At 25.9% G+C, this 17,901-nt stretch overlaps 4 protein-coding genes across 5 annotated transcripts; 2 read left to right on the forward strand and 2 right to left on the reverse strand.

Annotated features, from left to right (window-relative positions):
• Nucleotides 1-58: 58 nt before the first annotated feature.
• Nucleotides 59-5,993, reverse strand: LOC112693543 (MICOS complex subunit Mic60). The gene is made up of 13 exons (XM_025568653.1): nucleotides 5,790-5,993; nucleotides 5,629-5,726; nucleotides 5,376-5,567; nucleotides 4,770-4,867; nucleotides 2,847-2,984; nucleotides 2,295-2,433; nucleotides 2,028-2,232; nucleotides 1,825-1,962; nucleotides 1,355-1,486; nucleotides 1,063-1,291; nucleotides 819-971; nucleotides 460-748; nucleotides 59-346 (listed from the first exon to the last, which is right to left on the reverse strand). Exons 1-13 carry the CDS (start codon nucleotides 5,814-5,816, stop codon nucleotides 148-150), a joined length of 2,037 nt encoding a protein of 678 aa, XP_025424438.1. The 5' UTR covers nucleotides 5,817-5,993; the 3' UTR covers nucleotides 59-147.
• Nucleotides 5,994-6,180: 187 nt separating this feature from the next.
• On the forward strand, nucleotides 6,181-10,866 carry LOC112693514 (structural maintenance of chromosomes protein 3-like). The gene is made up of 2 exons (XM_025568625.1): nucleotides 6,181-6,329; nucleotides 6,387-10,866. Exon 2 carries the CDS (start codon nucleotides 6,509-6,511, stop codon nucleotides 10,121-10,123), a length of 3,615 nt encoding a protein of 1,204 aa, XP_025424410.1. The 5' UTR covers nucleotides 6,181-6,329; nucleotides 6,387-6,508; the 3' UTR covers nucleotides 10,124-10,866.
• A 1,307-nt stretch (nucleotides 10,867-12,173) lies between these two features.
• LOC112693564 (serine/threonine-protein kinase RIO2) lies at nucleotides 12,174-15,807 on the reverse strand. 2 transcript variants are annotated; one of them, XM_025568686.1, is made up of 8 exons: nucleotides 15,723-15,807; nucleotides 15,555-15,622; nucleotides 15,334-15,475; nucleotides 14,162-14,330; nucleotides 13,467-13,676; nucleotides 13,206-13,397; nucleotides 13,037-13,129; nucleotides 12,174-12,744 (listed from the first exon to the last, which is right to left on the reverse strand). In XM_025568686.1, exons 2-8 carry the CDS (start codon nucleotides 15,618-15,620, stop codon nucleotides 12,207-12,209), a joined length of 1,410 nt encoding a protein of 469 aa, XP_025424471.1. In that variant the 5' UTR covers nucleotides 15,621-15,622; nucleotides 15,723-15,807; the 3' UTR covers nucleotides 12,174-12,206. The 2 variants fall into 2 exon arrangements, with proteins under 2 accessions (XP_025424471.1, XP_025424470.1); XM_025568685.1 differs by having other exon boundaries at nucleotides 15,555-15,805.
• Nucleotides 15,808-15,869: 62 nt separating this feature from the next.
• Nucleotides 15,870-16,832, forward strand: LOC112693566 (DNA-directed RNA polymerase II subunit RPB3-like). Its single transcript, XM_025568687.1, has one exon. It carries the CDS (start codon nucleotides 15,946-15,948, stop codon nucleotides 16,765-16,767), a length of 822 nt encoding a protein of 273 aa, XP_025424472.1. The 5' UTR covers nucleotides 15,870-15,945; the 3' UTR covers nucleotides 16,768-16,832.
• The last annotated feature ends 1,069 nt before the right edge of the window (nucleotides 16,833-17,901 follow it).

Here is a 17,901-nt window from a genome sequence, read left to right on the forward strand (position 1 = left end):
AAGACAATTATAGTTAATTTTACTACAGCAATATAATTATTTGTTTATATAAGTTAGAAATAATTTGTATTTAATTTGACTGACAAAAAAATTGTAAGCTAACAATAACCTTATACATAAAAACAAAAATAGTGCTAAATTTTCACATTATGTGGATGTATTATTAGCATCTAAGTGAGACCGTATGTTTGCTGAAGCATAAGCTAACAAGGTGTTGGCAACTTGTTGCATGGCTAAATATTCTCGTGTTTCGCTCATCCAATCATCTGCAATTACTTTTGCACCACCTTTTAATAAATTCATATACCGCAAAGCCTGATAATAATTATCTCGTTCAATCCAATACCTAATGAAAATGAAAAATATAAAATAAGATAAAAATATTTTTTAACTAGATACATTATTATTTATTACATAGAACAGGTAATAACTAATAATCAATAAATTAATAATTTTTACCTGGCTCGTTGGAGAATATCAATATTATTTAATTCATTGATATTAATAGGTGCATTGTTTAATTCTTCTATAGGGATTGGTACGGATGATTTAAAAGTAAATATTGTAAAAACAAATGATGTTACCAATTCAAATAATTTAACATTAGTGTCTGGCACTAAAGCCATATGAAAAGCTTTATCTTCAACGCTGAAAAATCTATCTTTTAGAGTTTCTTCGGTATATATACCTCGAGTCAACACTTTTTCAGGTATTGTTTCCAATAATTCTTTAATTATTTTATGGTTTTCTAAATAAAACAATACAATGTCAACAAAATGTTTAAGTTTTTAATAAAGTCAAGAAATATTTATTCACACCTCCGATTTTTTTAATATCATTCACTAGTTCTTGTAAAGGTTTCAATTCATGTTTTGAAACATGATAATCTGTGGTAATTGCTGTAAATAGTGATTGACAAGCTGTCCACAAAGAAATAGACTCATTGAGTTTATCTCTTTTTCTTGAATGATCTGAAATTTAAAATTGAATAAATCTTGAACATCATAGTTAAAAATTAAAAATTATTTAAATTTTTTTTAAATTTAACCACTATACAACTACCTTTCAATGCATCATTTACAGCAAGCATAACAGCAGTCATAATTGAAACTTGTTCTTGATACTTAAGTTTTACAGTTTCAGCTTTTTCAGAATATTCTAAACGTACTCGACGTTCAACTTCTTTTTCAGCTAAACTAGCAGCTTCTTTTAAATGATCCATATGTACTTCAGATTGCAATCTTAATTGTTGTTTGAATTTTGCTTCACCATTTGCCTTCAATACAAAGCTCTATAAAAAAAAAAAAAAAATAATAATAAAAATTTACCAACTTAAAATTATTATAATTCTTACTTCTTTCATAAAATTATTTAAATGCTTTTTACGGTGTTTTTCTACTTGTAGTTTTAAGACTTTATCTATAGCATCAGGGTTGGAATTTTTTAACGCATTAACTACATCATTCACTTGATCTTCACCTACTGTCTAGAAGAATAAACTAGCAATTAGTTAAATATATATAATACTATTGGATAAACAATCAACTTCAAAATCTTAAGAGTTGATTTATTTGGTATCATATTATACTATATTTATTTGATTTGATGCATAACAAAAAATAAAAATAAAAATTGAATAGTACAATGAATCTAGAATTGTCTTTTTGTATTGTAATTAAACTGCATATGATAATACTAATTCCTGAATAGATAATGACCCAACATTTTAATAATTACAGTAGATAGAACTCAATTTGTTAAAATACCTCTAAAAGCTAGCGCTACCATAGATTAATTAAATAAAGTAAGAATTAATTAACTTACTTCTTGTTTAAAGAATTCATTTTGATACAATAATAATTTTTGAGTAATATAATTCACAAATACATTAAATTCAGCATCTGTCAATTTCATGTCTTTATCTTCAAGTCTCACATGAGGAAATAATGCCAATAATTCATCCTATAAAAAAAAAAAGAACTCAATAAAATGAATTGTAATAAATTACATTAGAAATGATTACTAACTGAAAATGTATTTCTAATGTTCATAACTTGACTATTATATTTATTAAAAAATAATAAGTTATCTTTTTCTTTTTCAAAATCTTTTCCCAAATTTTTAATGTCAGTCTTGCACTTATCAATGTAAATTTTAATAGTTTCTTTTGCTTCATTTGTATTTGCTAACTTAAAATTTTCTATTGAACAATGCAGCTGATCTAAGCGATTACTATTAAAATAATAAAGCAATACAAAATTAGGGTATTAAACATTTAGTGAATAAATAATTACCAAGCTTCTTGAGCATTAGACTTGGCTTTTTTAAAAAGTTCATCTTTTTCTACACTAAGGTTTTTCAGTTTTGACAAATAGTCAGCATTTGGTTTATGAGAAACATTATTAATAGTTCCATTTACAAGTTCATAATAATCTAGAGACAATAATTCACAAAATATCAATAATGAAACAATTCATTGTTGTTGATAAGATGATACAGAAATATATTATCTTTATTTTATTATATAACAAAATAATACAATATGCATAATTTATTTACTCAAAATTAATAAAGATATTAACCAAGTATTGAATTAAAATATTGAAGAAAATTGATTAAGCAAGCATTATTGTTAGTTCATATTACTAGATAATGAATACATTTTGAAAAGAAAGAATGTATAATAATACTATCAAGAAAAGAGAATATATTTCATTCACCAATATTAAATTAGTTCACTGGTATATATATTTTTAAATTTAATTTATGATAAATAAATCCATTTTATCAGATAATTATCATTGTGTGATTTTTCATATAGATATAACTTAGTAATAGTAACTTACTTTTTAATGTGTCAATTGCTTCAGAATATGAATCTGAAACTTTTTTAGTTAATAAAACAGCTTCAATTTCAATTTCTTTAAAGTTTGATTGGTGTTTTTCAATATTATTTCCTGTTGTTTTTTTTTTATCTTTCGTGTCTAGAATAAAAATCATTAAAGATGTAATTATATCAAAAAGTATAACAATATTCAGTGATTGGTCAAGCTCTAGTTGTGGAGATTGAATTTAACTTAAAATTAAAAAAAAAACATTACTAACTTTTTTTTGCTTTTTTATCAATTTAGTTATACTTAAAAAATAAATAATACGATAAAAAAATAGCTTTAGGTATTTTAATGAATAAAAATAATAATTAGTAAATATTTAATATAATTAATATATAGACTTCCTTAGTTTTTGGAATTAAAATTTGAATTTTTTTTAGTATTTTCTTTTGTTCAGAAAATTTTCTTACATTTAAATTTCAATTAAATGAATAACGGATGTTTCGTCCCAGTCACAAAAACAAGTCCACGGACGTTTCGTCCCCATCTATTATTAAGATAGAACATTTGGTCTCCGGGAATTATATAGATTTATTTATATCTACCCATAGGACTTTGGCCCATGGTTAGGTTAGGTTATTACTAGGGTTCGGGACTTGTTGCATTTGCATATTGCTTAATAATGACAGTAGAATAGTCATAGATAATAATATTATTAACTGGATTTGGCAACTAGGGAAATACCTAATTATTTCTGCGTATATTCGATTATTTTAAGTGCATATGTGTATGCATATTTCCTACTAATAATCCTACTCCTAAAAATAATAATGATTTTAATGTAATAAAAATTATAATATTTGTACAAATGTGACAAGAATAAATAATCATATATGTAATATTTATAATTTATAATTTATGTTTACTTAATATTTAGTGATTTAAAATTCCAGGGGCCAAACGTCCTATGGGTAGGTATATATAAATCTATATAATAGCCGGGGACCAAATGTCCTATCTTATTAATAGATGGGGACGAAATGTCCGTGGTTTTGTTTTTTTGACGGGGACGAAACAGCAGGGGCAAAACGTCCACGAACCCAATTAAACATGTCTGTCTGAATAGTTTGAATTTTCCCACTTAAATTTATTTTGATTCACTTCATAATTCAGTTTGACCTATTATAAAAAATTGCTGTACTATCAGTTTTATTTATTTATTATAAAATTAAATTTAATAATTAATATGAATCCAGTAAAATTACTATAAAAATATTTACAAATATTGCTTTATAGTATTTGTTAGTTAAAAATAAATACATTATTGAAGTTTTCGGTAAATTGAGATACTACTACTACTATAGGCATGTTTAATTAATTGGAAAAAATAGAGTATAGATATATGTAAAGAGGAACATGTTACTTTTCATCCCCAAGATATTTTAAGGAAATTTAATTTATTATGTTACATTTAAATATAGAACCGTCCATCACTAATAATACTATTTACATTATCTACAGTAAACAAACATTTTAAATTGGTTCATAATAATATAGAAAAAATAAAAATAAAAATAGACCATATTTTGTACATTTAACCCAGGAACAGATTTATTGGGAGAGGCAATATGGTTATCAACCCTTCCCCTTGGTCTCTTAAATTGCTTAAATTACGATCAAATTTTTATTGTACTTTATTTATCTCTCATAAATATTCTTTATTGCTCCCTCTGAAACAAGCTCTACATCCGCACTTGGATTAACTGCTATCTTTATTTTAAGTATTAACTTTAATTTTTAATTAAATTTAATTAATAATAATTGATAATAATTATAATTCTATGACTGATACATAGAACAATAATTTATTAAATAAATAACATAAACAATGTATTAAGGGTTTAAACTAATTTCTTATAAAAGTAATTAATTAATTACCTGAGGATTCATCTGTATTGGCAATAACAATCTTGGATTCTTTTGAACCAAGTTTTGAAGACATCGGTTTTGAAGAATTATTAGATTGGGGAACTAACCTAAAATTTTTTATTCAATTAAAAATAAATATATGATAATGTAATATACAATATAAATATTTGCCTTGTGTCTCCCTAGATAGGCTCACTTCAGTTTGGGAAACACTGTACTATATAATATTATTATTTATCTATTTTATTTAAAGAAATAAAAAAAATTCCAAATATATAATTTAAAAAAATATTTTTTACTTATAAAAGTAATGTATTAAATATGAGACATGCAATTTAGTAGCATGACCTATTAAATACATTCAATTGCATTTGCAACAGAATATATGTTCAATCAATATATTTTATTTATCATCAAAAATATAATTTAAGTAGATCATTAGCAATACATTATAACCTATATCAATAAATCACTTTGTAATTTTACCAATTTTAAATTTTACAGATTAATACTTCCTTTTACTGCTGTTATTCTTAAATTTTTGTAAATGCCAATTTACTTGTAGGTATAAAACAATTGAAAAAAATTAACTTGATTTACATTCAAAATACTCACTCGGGTTTCACATTGTAGGGTTGATTATTAAAAATTTCGTCTTCAAATAAAACAATTTTCAAAAGTTCATCAGATCCATAAACATTAGTTTTTAACCATTGTCTAAATGTTGGATCATACTTTGCGTAAACTACAATGGAGCCAATTCCAAATATGAATGAACCCAACGCATATTTTCCAACATTCGATTTTCTGTTATTAAAATACATAGAATAATAAAAAATTATATAAGGTTAAATATTTTTTAACACACCCTGAATTAGAAAGGTTGGAGTGAACAAATCTGAGGCACAATGTTTTTTTTGATGTGAGAGAAGACTGCCCAAATTGAAGTTTTACACCCGACGAAATCTGAATAAAAGAATGTTATTAACATGGATTTTGAAAATTAATAATTCAATTCAAAATTCTTACTTTTGAGAACCGTTTTAGATTTAACATATTTTGTATTTCTGAATACAGACAATGTGTAAATAACTGTAAGTTATTCAATATTTTTTCTTAGAACGTCAGAGTGTAATAATTAAACTAAAGCTCATAAATATATATTTTTTTTTGAATCAATTGAAAATTATTCTTTGGAGAGCCTGGATCTTAGTTTGAAAGTTGAATAATTTTGTTAACAGCAACACATGATAAACTGATACGGAGAAAATCCAAGGACATTAAACACTTTTGATGATAACTGAGTTATTATAGGCACAGGTTATTTTATTTCATTTAAATTTCATTACGATAAATAGTGTTGGCAGACTTCGATTTTTCATTAAGGTAGCACTGCTTATCAATGAAAAATTGTAAACAAAACAAAACTTGTCTTCCTTTTATACAGCTTTGCTGGTTTACCGACTTTTTAAAAGACGTTTTTTATTTTAACTCAGAAGTAGATCTACCAGATACGTGTTTTTATCAGTATTAAATATAAATTAAGGTGTCCAATTATGTTAGACTCAGGTAAGAACGAGTTAATCTTGTTTATATTTTAAGTAATTTGTTAATTTTCAATTTCAGACATTGAAAATGAATGTAAGAGACTAATGATGGGGACTATGAAAATTCAAAAACATAATATTCGTACACGATTTTGTCAAAAAATACACGCTGTTGAGATGTATTAAATTAAAAAAAAAGCCATGTTCATCAAACAAGTAATTATTCACGGGTTTAAGAGTTACCGTGAACAAACCGTGGTCGAACCATTTGACAAGAGACATAACGTTGTTGTTGGCCGTAATGGATCAGGAAAAAGTAATTTTTTCTATGCTATTCAATTTGTGCTCAGTGATGAGTTTTCTCATCTTCGACCTGAACAACGTCAAGCATTGTTACATGAAGGAACTGGACCTAAAGTTAATTCTGCTTATGTGGAGATAATTTTTGACAATACAGATAACCGATTACCAATAGACAAAGAAGAAGTAGTATTAAGAAGGGTTATCGGTGTTAAAAAAGATCAATATTTTTTAAATAAAAAAATGGTACCAAGAAGTGATGTAACTAATTTATTGGAATCTGCTGGGTTTTCTCATTCAAATCCATATTATATTGTTAAACAAGGTAAAATAAATCAAATGGCTACTTCCCCCGACTCACATAGACTTAAACTATTGAGAGAAGTAGCTGGTACTCGTGTGTATGATGAACGTAAAGAAGAATCAATTGAGATATTAAAAGATACTCAAACAAAATTAGACAAAATTGTAGAATTTATTAAAACTATTGAAGATCGCTTAAGTACTTTAGAAGAGGAAAAAGAAGAATTAAAAGAATATCAAGTATGGGATAAAAAAAGAAGAAGCCTAGAGTATTGTATTCATGATAGAGAACTTAAAGAAACACAAAGAAAACTAGAAGAGTTAGAAAGTCGAATAACTGATGTAGATGAAGAACAAAAACGTCTTACTGCAAAAGTGAAAGAAGCAGCACATGAAGCTAAAAAATCTACTAAACACTTACGTGATGCAAAACGTCTGGTACATAATGTTAAAGAAGATAAGGATACACTGAATTTAGAGCAACAAGAATTAATAAAGCAGAAAACTAAATTAGATTTTACAATTAAAGATCTTACTGACGAAGTCCAAGGTGATAATAACTCTAGAGAAAGAGCTGTCAGAGAATTAGAGAAGCTTCAAGATACTATTAAAACAAAAGAATCTGATTTACATGAAATAAAACCTAAGTATGAAGCTCAAAAGAAAAAAGAAGAAGATTGTACTAGAGAACTTGGACTAAAAGAACAAAAACGTAAGGAATTATATGCTAAACAAGGACGTGGAAGTCAGTTTGCATCCAAAGAAGATAGAGATCAATGGATTCAAAAAGAATTAAGATCCTTAACTAAACAAATTAAAGACAAAACTGATCATAAAGAAAAACTAACGGAAGATTTAAAAAAAGATGCTGAACGTTTAATAGAACTTGAAAATTTAGTGCATACTAACTCAAGTGAATTAGAAAAACAAAGAACTGCTATTGACGAATACAATAAACGGTATTATGAACTTAAAAAAAGTAAAGATCAGTATCAGAGTCAAAGAAATGAATTATGGCGTAAAGAAAGTACATTGCAACAAACATACTCAACATTAAAAGAAGAATTAGCTAAAGCTGATCAGTTGCTTCGGAGTATGGCTGGTAAAGCCATTTTAAATGGAAGAGACAGTGTACGTAAAGTTCTAGACATTTTTAAAGAACGGGGAGGATCTCAGGCCATTCTTGCTAAACAATACTATGGCCAAGTAATTGAAAATTTTGATTGTGATGAAAGCATACAAACAGCTGTTGAAGTAACTGCTGGTGGAAGAATGTTTTTCCATATTGTTGAATCCGATAAGATTGGAACCCAAATCTTAAAAGAAATAAATAACCAGAATTTACCAGGTGAAGTAACATTTATGCCTCTTAACAGATTAACAGCCAGACATATAAAATATCCACAATCTAAAGATGCTATTCCAATGGTTAACAAGTTAAACTATGAATCGCACTTAGACAAAGCTATGAGATTTATTTTTGGCAAAACTTTGATATGTCGTAATCTAGAAATTGCTACAAGTATATCTAAACAAAGTATGTTAGATTGTATTACAATTGATGGAGATCAGGTATCATCAAGTGGTACCCTTACTGGAGGTTATTTTAAAAATGTCCGATCTAAATTAGAAATTCAAAAACAGCGTAATGATTTAATGGCTCAAATAAAAGAATCTGAAGAGCAGTTAACTGTACTAAGAACACAATTAAACGAAGTTGAAGGAAATGTTAATGTAGTTATGGCAGATATGCAAAAAACTGAAACCAAAAACAGTAAAGCCAAAGGAAATTTTGACAAATTAAAAGGTGATATTAGGCTTATTAAAGAAGAAATGGTTGGAATCGAAAGATATCGAGTGACAAAAGAACGGCTACTTGTAACAGCTTCTTCAAATTTAGAAGCGATGCAAACTACAAGGTCTGGACTTGAATCAGAACTGCATCAAGAACTTATGGCACAATTATCTGTAACAGATCAAAAAGAAATGGATAAACTTAATAATGACATAAAACAACTAACATTAGAGAATAAAACGGCATTTTCAATACGTATGAAATTAGAAGCAGACAAAAATAAATTGGAAAATCTTTTAACTAACAATTTGATTCGTCGTAGAGATGAATTATTACAAGCATTACAAGAAATATCTGTTGAAGAACGCAAACGTACATTAGAAAGTAGCCGGTTAGAACTAAATGCCATTGAAAAAAAATTAGATACAATTAATGTAGACATGAAAAATATTGATGTAAAAGTGCATGAAGCTGTTAAGAGGCAAAAAAAATGTCAAGAAGAATTGGATAAATGGAAGGTTCAAGAAAAAGAAGCTCAAGATAGACTGGAAAATGAAACTAAAGATCTCTGTAAAGTATCTTCTAAACAAGATATGTTGCGTAAGAAATTAGAAGAATCAGAATCTAAAATTAATGAACTTGGAGCTTTACCCAATACAGATTTGGTTACCAAATATATGTCGTATTCATCAAAAAATCTTTTTAAAGAGCTAGAAAAAGCCAATAGTCATTTAAAACGGTTCAGTCATGTTAACAAAAAAGCATTGGATCAGTTTATAAATTTTTCAGAACAAAAAGAAAAACTTGTCTCTAGAAAACAAGAACTTGACCGTGGTTATGACAAAATAGAACAATTAATGAGAGTCCTAGAGCAGCGAAAATGTGATGCAATACAGTCTACATTTAAACAAGTTTCAAAATATTTTTCATACGTTTTTTCCAAACTTGTTCCTGCTGGTCATGCTAAACTTGTCATGAAAACTGTTGGAGGTGAAGAGTCAACAAAGATTAATATGAAAGATGAGACTAGTGTTGGCAATTATTCAGGTGTAATGATCAAAGTGTCATTTGTAGGACAAGGAGGTGAAATGCGAGAAATGAATCAACTTTCTGGTGGTCAAAAATCTCTTGTAGCATTAGGTTTAATATTTGCTATTCAAAAATGTGATCCAGCTCCATTCTATTTATTTGATGAAATTGATCAAGCATTAGATCCTCAACACAGGAAAGCTGTTGCTGATATGATACATGAAATGTCTTCAGAAGCGCAATTCATTACTACAACATTTAGACCAGAACTGCTGCAACATGCGCATAAATTTTATGGTGTTAAGTTCCGTAATAAAGTCAGTCATGTGGAATGTGTTACCAGAGAGGATGCTCATGATTTTGTTGAAGATGATACAACCCACGGGTAAAAGTATTTTATTATTATAGTCTATAAAGAGTGATGTACTAAATTTTTGTTCAAGTCATAAATTTTAAACATGTCCCCAAATGCAGGTTAGGTTAGGTATGCCACTTCCTGTAAGATAGTTGTTCCAATGTTTTAATCGCACAATAAAAAATGTATAATCAAGCAAATTTTAAATATAAACTTATCAAAATTAATTATAATCTTGCCATTGTTATACATATTAAATCATATGTAGGATGACTATTCAAACTGTAAGACAGTATTTTTATTAGTAGTTTAATCCTGGTGAGAAAAATGAAAATTCAGTGTTGTTTAAATAAAAACAAAATTATGCAATTTAATTATACTAAAATGTTAACAAATATTATTAGATGGATAATATATGTCATTTAATGTGTATACATGAATTTTATATGGGTTTATGTATTTATTATGTGATTTATTCTTAGCATACTGACATTATTGTCATGTGTTATGTGTTCCTGTTATTTTACCACAGTGATAGCACTTTAAATAAGAAGCATACTTATTAGATCACCCGAAATACTTTTACTTAATAGTTTTAAGTTCAGACAATACAAACTTATAGTTATCAAATATGTAAGAATAAAATACTGTATTGTCTATCATTTCATAAGAGTTAGTTTTGAATTTTTGAGGTTCAACTGTACTTTAGTCACAAATTTAATTTTGTACTTCTCTTACTTAATTATAAAGCATTTAATATTGTAATAAGTAAAATGTTTTAAAATGCTGTACAATTATTGAGATTTTTTAAAATATAATTATAGACATAAATATTGTATAAATTAAATATTATCCATCATTGAACAAAATTGTAATTTTTGTAAACATTTTGACATGTATTATTATTAAGTTTGCATCTTTACATAAAGTTATTGATAGTAATTGATTTGTTTTTAAAATAGATTGTATAATTAAAAATGTAGATTTAAAGTACCTACTTTAGCTCTTATAGTTCTTTAGATTTCCGAAATTAATTTTTCATATGATTAAATTGACAATTATTCACCTAAGTCCTTAAAAATCCCTATAATTAATATTCAAAATATTACTATTTAAATAAAATTAACTATGTAATAAAACAACCTTAGGTTAAAATATTTCCAAATTAGATCTCTTTTTTTTTTTATTTAAGCTAATTAATAATGATATTACATTAATTAAAATAATTAATAATAATTATTTGTTAGTATTTTGAACAGCTTTCAGTTTATAACCAATAATATTTTATTAATATCAGATTTTTATCATAAATATTGTTATTAATTTTAAAACAAATATTTCATATATACATATTATATTATATAAAAATATTTTCATTGTATTTTTAAATTTCCCATGAATAAATAAGAAAAATTACAGTTTAAGGTTGTTTTAATTTGTAATATTTTGATTAACTAATTATAAATGACAATTTTAAAAGATATTTATTATAAAAAAGATCAAAATTATAAGTATTTACTGTAAGAATTAATTTTATTGATATATATATATATATATATATATATATATATATATATATATATATATCATTAAATGTTTGTGCTACTTTTAAGAAAATTAATATTTTTATTAATATTCTTTGCAACATTTAATTTTGAATTTGAATTTTATATTCTTGAATATTGAACATTGATGTAATATACTTTGAATACAGTTTTAATTGAAATTTTAATTGAATTTACCTTTAAAATTTCTTAAAAATATACCATTGAAATAACAATCCTATGTTTTTATTAATGGTTATTATCACAGGTTTTTCTACCTCTTTACTGGTAGATATATATAAAGATATTACTCTCAGCAAAGTAGGTACTAAATGGGGAAATTGTATTTTGAACAACAACATATAGAAGATGATGGACAAGGTCACCAGAATAATTTTTGCTACATGCAAGGAATTGAACTAATAATCACTTGCATTTATGTCAATTGCATGACCTCTACACCAACATTGCCCCTATTCTTTGTAATTGAAAAAAAAACAATGTTTTGACAAAAAAAAAAAATATATTTTTATTAATACTATTTTAAAAAATAAATGGTAAAATATTGAAAAGTTAACCCCAGATTCCAAAACTATCTTTTATGATATCTTTATTTTCTCTTCTTTGGCGATTTACAGCACTAGCTTCACCTTTAGCAAGATTCCTATGTCTTACTTTAGCTCTTTCTCTTTTTTCCAATGATTTTTTTACTCTGTCTCTAATCACCTCTGGCGGTATAGTAGTAGTTGTAGACATGCTTCGAACACTATGTATATCCGAATAGCATACTTTTGAAGAAGCAATACTTTCATTATCATCATTATCACTCAATGATATATATTCTTCAGAATCTGATTTTAAATTATCAAATTTTTCTTGAGAATGTGGAACACTTGAGTTTCCAAGAACAGTAGAAGATTCTTCATTCATAAGTTCATCCACTCTTTTTGCTAAATGCTCCACTTCTTCTTTTTCACTATCATAAAAATCACTTTCTTCATCACATCCTTCTTCTATATTATTGATCATACCAATTTCATGTAATAATAACTGGTCCATATTTTTTGTAAAGCCACTAGCTGATACTTCTACATCTAAAAATTCTTCCCGACTATTGAGAATAAATTGAATATATTATGTTCCAACAAAAATTAAAATATAATACTCTAAGAACTATTCCATTATTTTTTAACTTTAAAATGTAAGTTGCCATATTATTAAAATTAATATGTATTCAATATTTAAGTTAGTAGATTTTATTTTTTAGATATAAATTGTATTTTTCATAAATAAAGCATCTAGTTACTTTTTAGTTTGTAATTTAATTGAATACATAGATTATTTTATTTAGATTTCGAAAAAATATTTGGAATAGTTCTTAATATAATTTAAATATCACTTACACAACATCTTCAAATGTTGGATATAAATGACTTTCATAGTTGAACCTTTTTTTGAAAAACTCTCTAATACAGTTGACATCCCGATCAAAATACCTAAATAAAATAAATAATTAAAATATCAAATTATAAAAATCATTGATATAAGTAATTAAATTATACTTATATTTACATTTCAGCATTTGGATGAGAAAAAGACATCATTTGTGGGAAATCAATCACTATTGGTTTTTCTTCATTGTTTATCATTATGTTGAATTCATTAAAATCACCATGTATAACTCCATGTTGAGCAAAACGAACAATAAGATTCATTAGATCATCATATAAATTTTCTACACTTTCAACTTCATATAGGCGACATCTAAATAATTTTAATAATAGTAATACTGTTTAAATAAAACCAAGATATAAAATAAAATGTTGAAAATACAGAGGATGTCCATCAACTAATTCCATAAGTACACAATGCCGATTAACATCAATAGGTTTTGGAACAGGAAAATCTCTTTTTGATAATGCTACCATATAAGCATACTCTTTTGTAGCTGAAATCCGAGACAAATACAGCCAACCTGCCTTGTGGCGACGTCCATGATAATCCCGTTTCTCTTTTAAATTACGAAAACATGTTCTTCCCAACCTACAAAGTCGATCAGTAATGTATATTTAAGTTTTAAATAATTATTACTAGGGTTCGGGACTTATTGCACATAAATTGTAGGAAATATCTATGTACATTTGTACTTATATAACCAATATATGCAACTACATTTTTTTATAATAGTAATTCATTTTTTTTTTTAATTAGATTTATTAAATTTTAAATGTAGCCATTTTTTATTACTCTGTATGATCTCTGTATGATTTTCTTTGTGTTCTTCTCCTACGATAAAAATAAGGTTTAGTATTTTAAAAAAAGTTTATTATCAAAATTAATTTACTTTACATAAAAATTAGTAAATATGTATTTAATAACAATTAAATTTCAAAAATATGCAATTAAATTTGTTGTATTAAAACAAATTTATATCTTACTCAGATTATTTTAGTCATTATTAAAGAATATGCAAATGCAACAAGTTCCGAACCTTAATTATTATCCATAAATATAATATACCAAACTACCTATGTAATTTTAAACAAATTGGTTTATCATCAGAATCAGCAACCACATAAATGTTTGATTCTTTACCAACACCAATTTGATTACCAAATGATGATATCAATTGGCGAGAGGTAAGAGTTTTAAGTGCCAAATAGTCATAACCAGTATTTGTTAATCTATAACCATCATCTAAATAACAAAAATGAAATGTTAACTACTTAATACTTTAATATTATTTATTTATGATTTAATGATTAATAGTGGCAATTCCTAAAGTTCACATACGGTGGTATACAAATAATTTGTAAGAGCTTATGTAGGCGGGTAAAAAATTATTAATTTTGCTATAGATATAAGTACGCATAACATATTTATCTACAATTAATTTTTAAAGCTCTATAAGATCTTCATCACGGTAAAATTAATATAAATTTTAAAAAATAACTTATTATGTATGAAACATTAACTCAAAATCTTGTTTCAACGATTAACACGATACACGCAGAATGATAAAACTAAGTACGGTGCACACATTAATTGTGCTTTAAATAATCATATATTACAAAACAATTTGTCTACACATATAGCTAATTTATATACAGTTGCCTTGAGCACAATGGATTTGTGCTCCGCTAATTAGTTAATCGCTAATAGACATACTTCTCAGCACAAAAGCTGCAAAAACTTTTTTTTTATACATATTTTTGTTAATTATTGACTATGTGCATAATAACCAGTAATAATTTATTACAGGAATCTAATATTTTTTTTGGGCATTTCACGTACTCCTGTGCACCATTACATAATGAGCTGTCACTGATTATTGACATATAATAAATTGATCAATGACAAATATTTTAGTAAAAATAAGGGATTACTAAAAATTTTACTTTATTTTTATTTTAACTCTTAAGCTAAATATTAAACTTATTTTATTTTAAATTAATTAACCAAAGATACAAAAATATATTATTCATTTTGAATACTTTTTAGTATAAAATTTAAAAATATAAATTAAAATTAGTTACTAAATATATTTGTAATAATGATAGTTTTACTAATCTCAATCATATTTTTAATATAAATTAAATTAAATTTCCTTCTTAATTAATATTATAAATTATTTATCAATTATTGTGATTAATAATCATTTATCGCATAAAATTGTATTTTTTATAAATAAAATCCTTACAATGTTTTCCTCTTTCATATGATAACAATCTATGTTTACATAATTCTTTTAATATTTTGTGTACACCACCATGATGTAGATTTGCAATTGAAGCAGCCAATGTGGCTGGAACTAATTCATGGTTTTTCATTCCCATTTCGATCTGGTAAATACAACAAAATAAAAATTATTATTATTTGTTTTTAAATAACTATAAGCACAGTATAGTTTTTAATACTTACAGCAGTTAAAACTCTAAAGTCTTCACGAGTTAAATAACGAAGCATAGCGACGTTTAACTTCCCCATAACTACAATTTTATAAAACGTAAATGATTATGAACTTAATTTAGCAAAATCAGAAATTAATGTAAATCATGTATTTATGATTTAATTAATTGAAACCCTTACGATCTAGTGCTCAGTTCTAATCACAATGTGATACGGTGCTCATTTATAGACCATTGAAAACATAACCTATAAAAAATATTTACACATTTTTCTATTTAGTTGTTTGGATTACGAAAAATATTTTGATTGTTGATATCACAAGATACAAAAATAACGAAAAACATTTTTGATACTCACTTGTGTTATGCTTTTTTTAAAGTAATAAAAAATTTAACTAATAATCATGCCTTACGCTAATCAACCGTCGGTGCACATATCTGAACTGACTACTGACTCTATTAAATTTCAAATTGAAGATACTGATCTTAGTGTTGCCAATAGTTTACGCAGAGTGTTCATCGCTGAAACTCCAACATTAGCTATTGATTGGGTACAGTTGGACTCAAATTCCACAGTATTAAGTGATGAGTTTATAGCATCCCGCATTGGTCTCATACCATTGACATCAGATGAGGTTGTTGACCGCCTCCAGTACTCTAGAGATTGCACTTGTTCAGATTTCTGTCATGATTGCAGTGTTGAATTCAACCTAAATGTCAAATGTTCAGAAGAAATGACCAGACATGTGACTACTGCTGATTTGGTGAGTAATAATCCACGTGTAGTACCTGTTACTTCTAGGAACCAAGACAGTGATATTAATGAATATGGAGAAAAAGATGATATCCTTATTGTGAAACTGCGCAAAGGACAAGAATTGAAAATAAGAGCATTTGCTAAAAAAGGATTTGGAAAAGAGCATGCTAAATGGAACCCAACTACTGGTGTAAGTTTTGAATATGATCCAGATAATACTATGCGACATACACTGTTTCCGAAACCAGATGAATGGCCAAAGAGTGAATATTCAGAACTGAATGAAGATCAACATGAAGGACAATACAATTGGAGAGCTAAACCAAATAAGTTTTTTTTTAATGTTGAAAGCTGTGGATCATTAAAGCCTGAAAATATTGTCTTAATGGGAGTTGCAGCTCTTAAAAATAAATTGTCTAATCTCCAAACACAATTCACTCAAGAAATGGATGCACTTGCTATAAATTAATTTATGTATGCGAATGTTTATATTTAGTGTTCAGTACATTTTTAAGAAATAAAAATATTCAGATATTGGTGTGTTCGTATTTTTAATAAATTTAATGATTATATGTTAAAATAAATCTTAAGTTTGTAAATGTAAAAAATGTTTATTTTATTATTTTTGAAAGTTAAATACTTAATTGAATTGAATTTCTTGGGTAATTTTTTTGAGCTTCAATTTAGATAATGCCATTTTACATGAAGTAACTGTTACATGTAATAAATAAAAGATAAATTAAAAAACACTTAAATTATTTCAATATGATGTACAATAATTAAAATGTATTCTATCAATTGTTTAATACTTATTACTTCAGAAGTATAAATCAATGCTTTAATTGAAAGTAATTTCTAAGTTAAATCTAAATTTATATCATTTTTATAAATTTGGACAAATAATGATTCAATTTTAAATATATTTTTAAGTGATATTGGTTGCAAAAAAAATCAAAGTTCTTAGTTAATTCTTTTAATTCAATAAATTGATTTGAAAGGTGAAAAATACGGTCCTAGTATATAAAATCAATATACCCCCAAATATATATGGTGCCCTGATGTAAGCGACACTCAATACAGAAATATCCCTAGCTTTTTATATTACTGAAGATATCCTTGAACAGAGATTGCTTATAAAACTTCTATCATTATTTTAGCAAAACACAATTTTAAAAAGAAATCAAACTATGTTTTTGAAATAATATAAAAGAAAGTGAAGACAATTATCTGGCTACAATATAAATATTTATAGTAAAAAAATAAATACATTATTATAATAATTTATGATTAATAAAAATGCAATAAATAAATTTATTAGGTATTTGAAAATTGTAATACTTTTTATTTAATTATATGAATAAATGAGAATGTCTTAGGACTATTTTACACTTATGTTATATAATTTCTTTGGTAATAAATTTTTAAAAAATCTACTGACTGGTGTTATTGATTCTCCTTCTTTACTTGCCCTAGATGCGTTTAAAGTTCCACCCGTTCTAATGCTATGTTTCATATACCCTTTAGTTCCACCAATTACATGCAAAATGAACCTTTAAGACGTTTAATGTCGCAAGCCAATACGGACCCCACCTTTAACTTTCTT

This window comes from Sipha flava, unplaced genomic scaffold, assembly GCF_003268045.1.
Source record: "Sipha flava isolate LNK unplaced genomic scaffold, YSA_version1 88_pilon_pilon, whole genome shotgun sequence".
NCBI classification, from domain to species: Eukaryota; Metazoa; Arthropoda; class Insecta; order Hemiptera; family Aphididae; genus Sipha; species Sipha flava.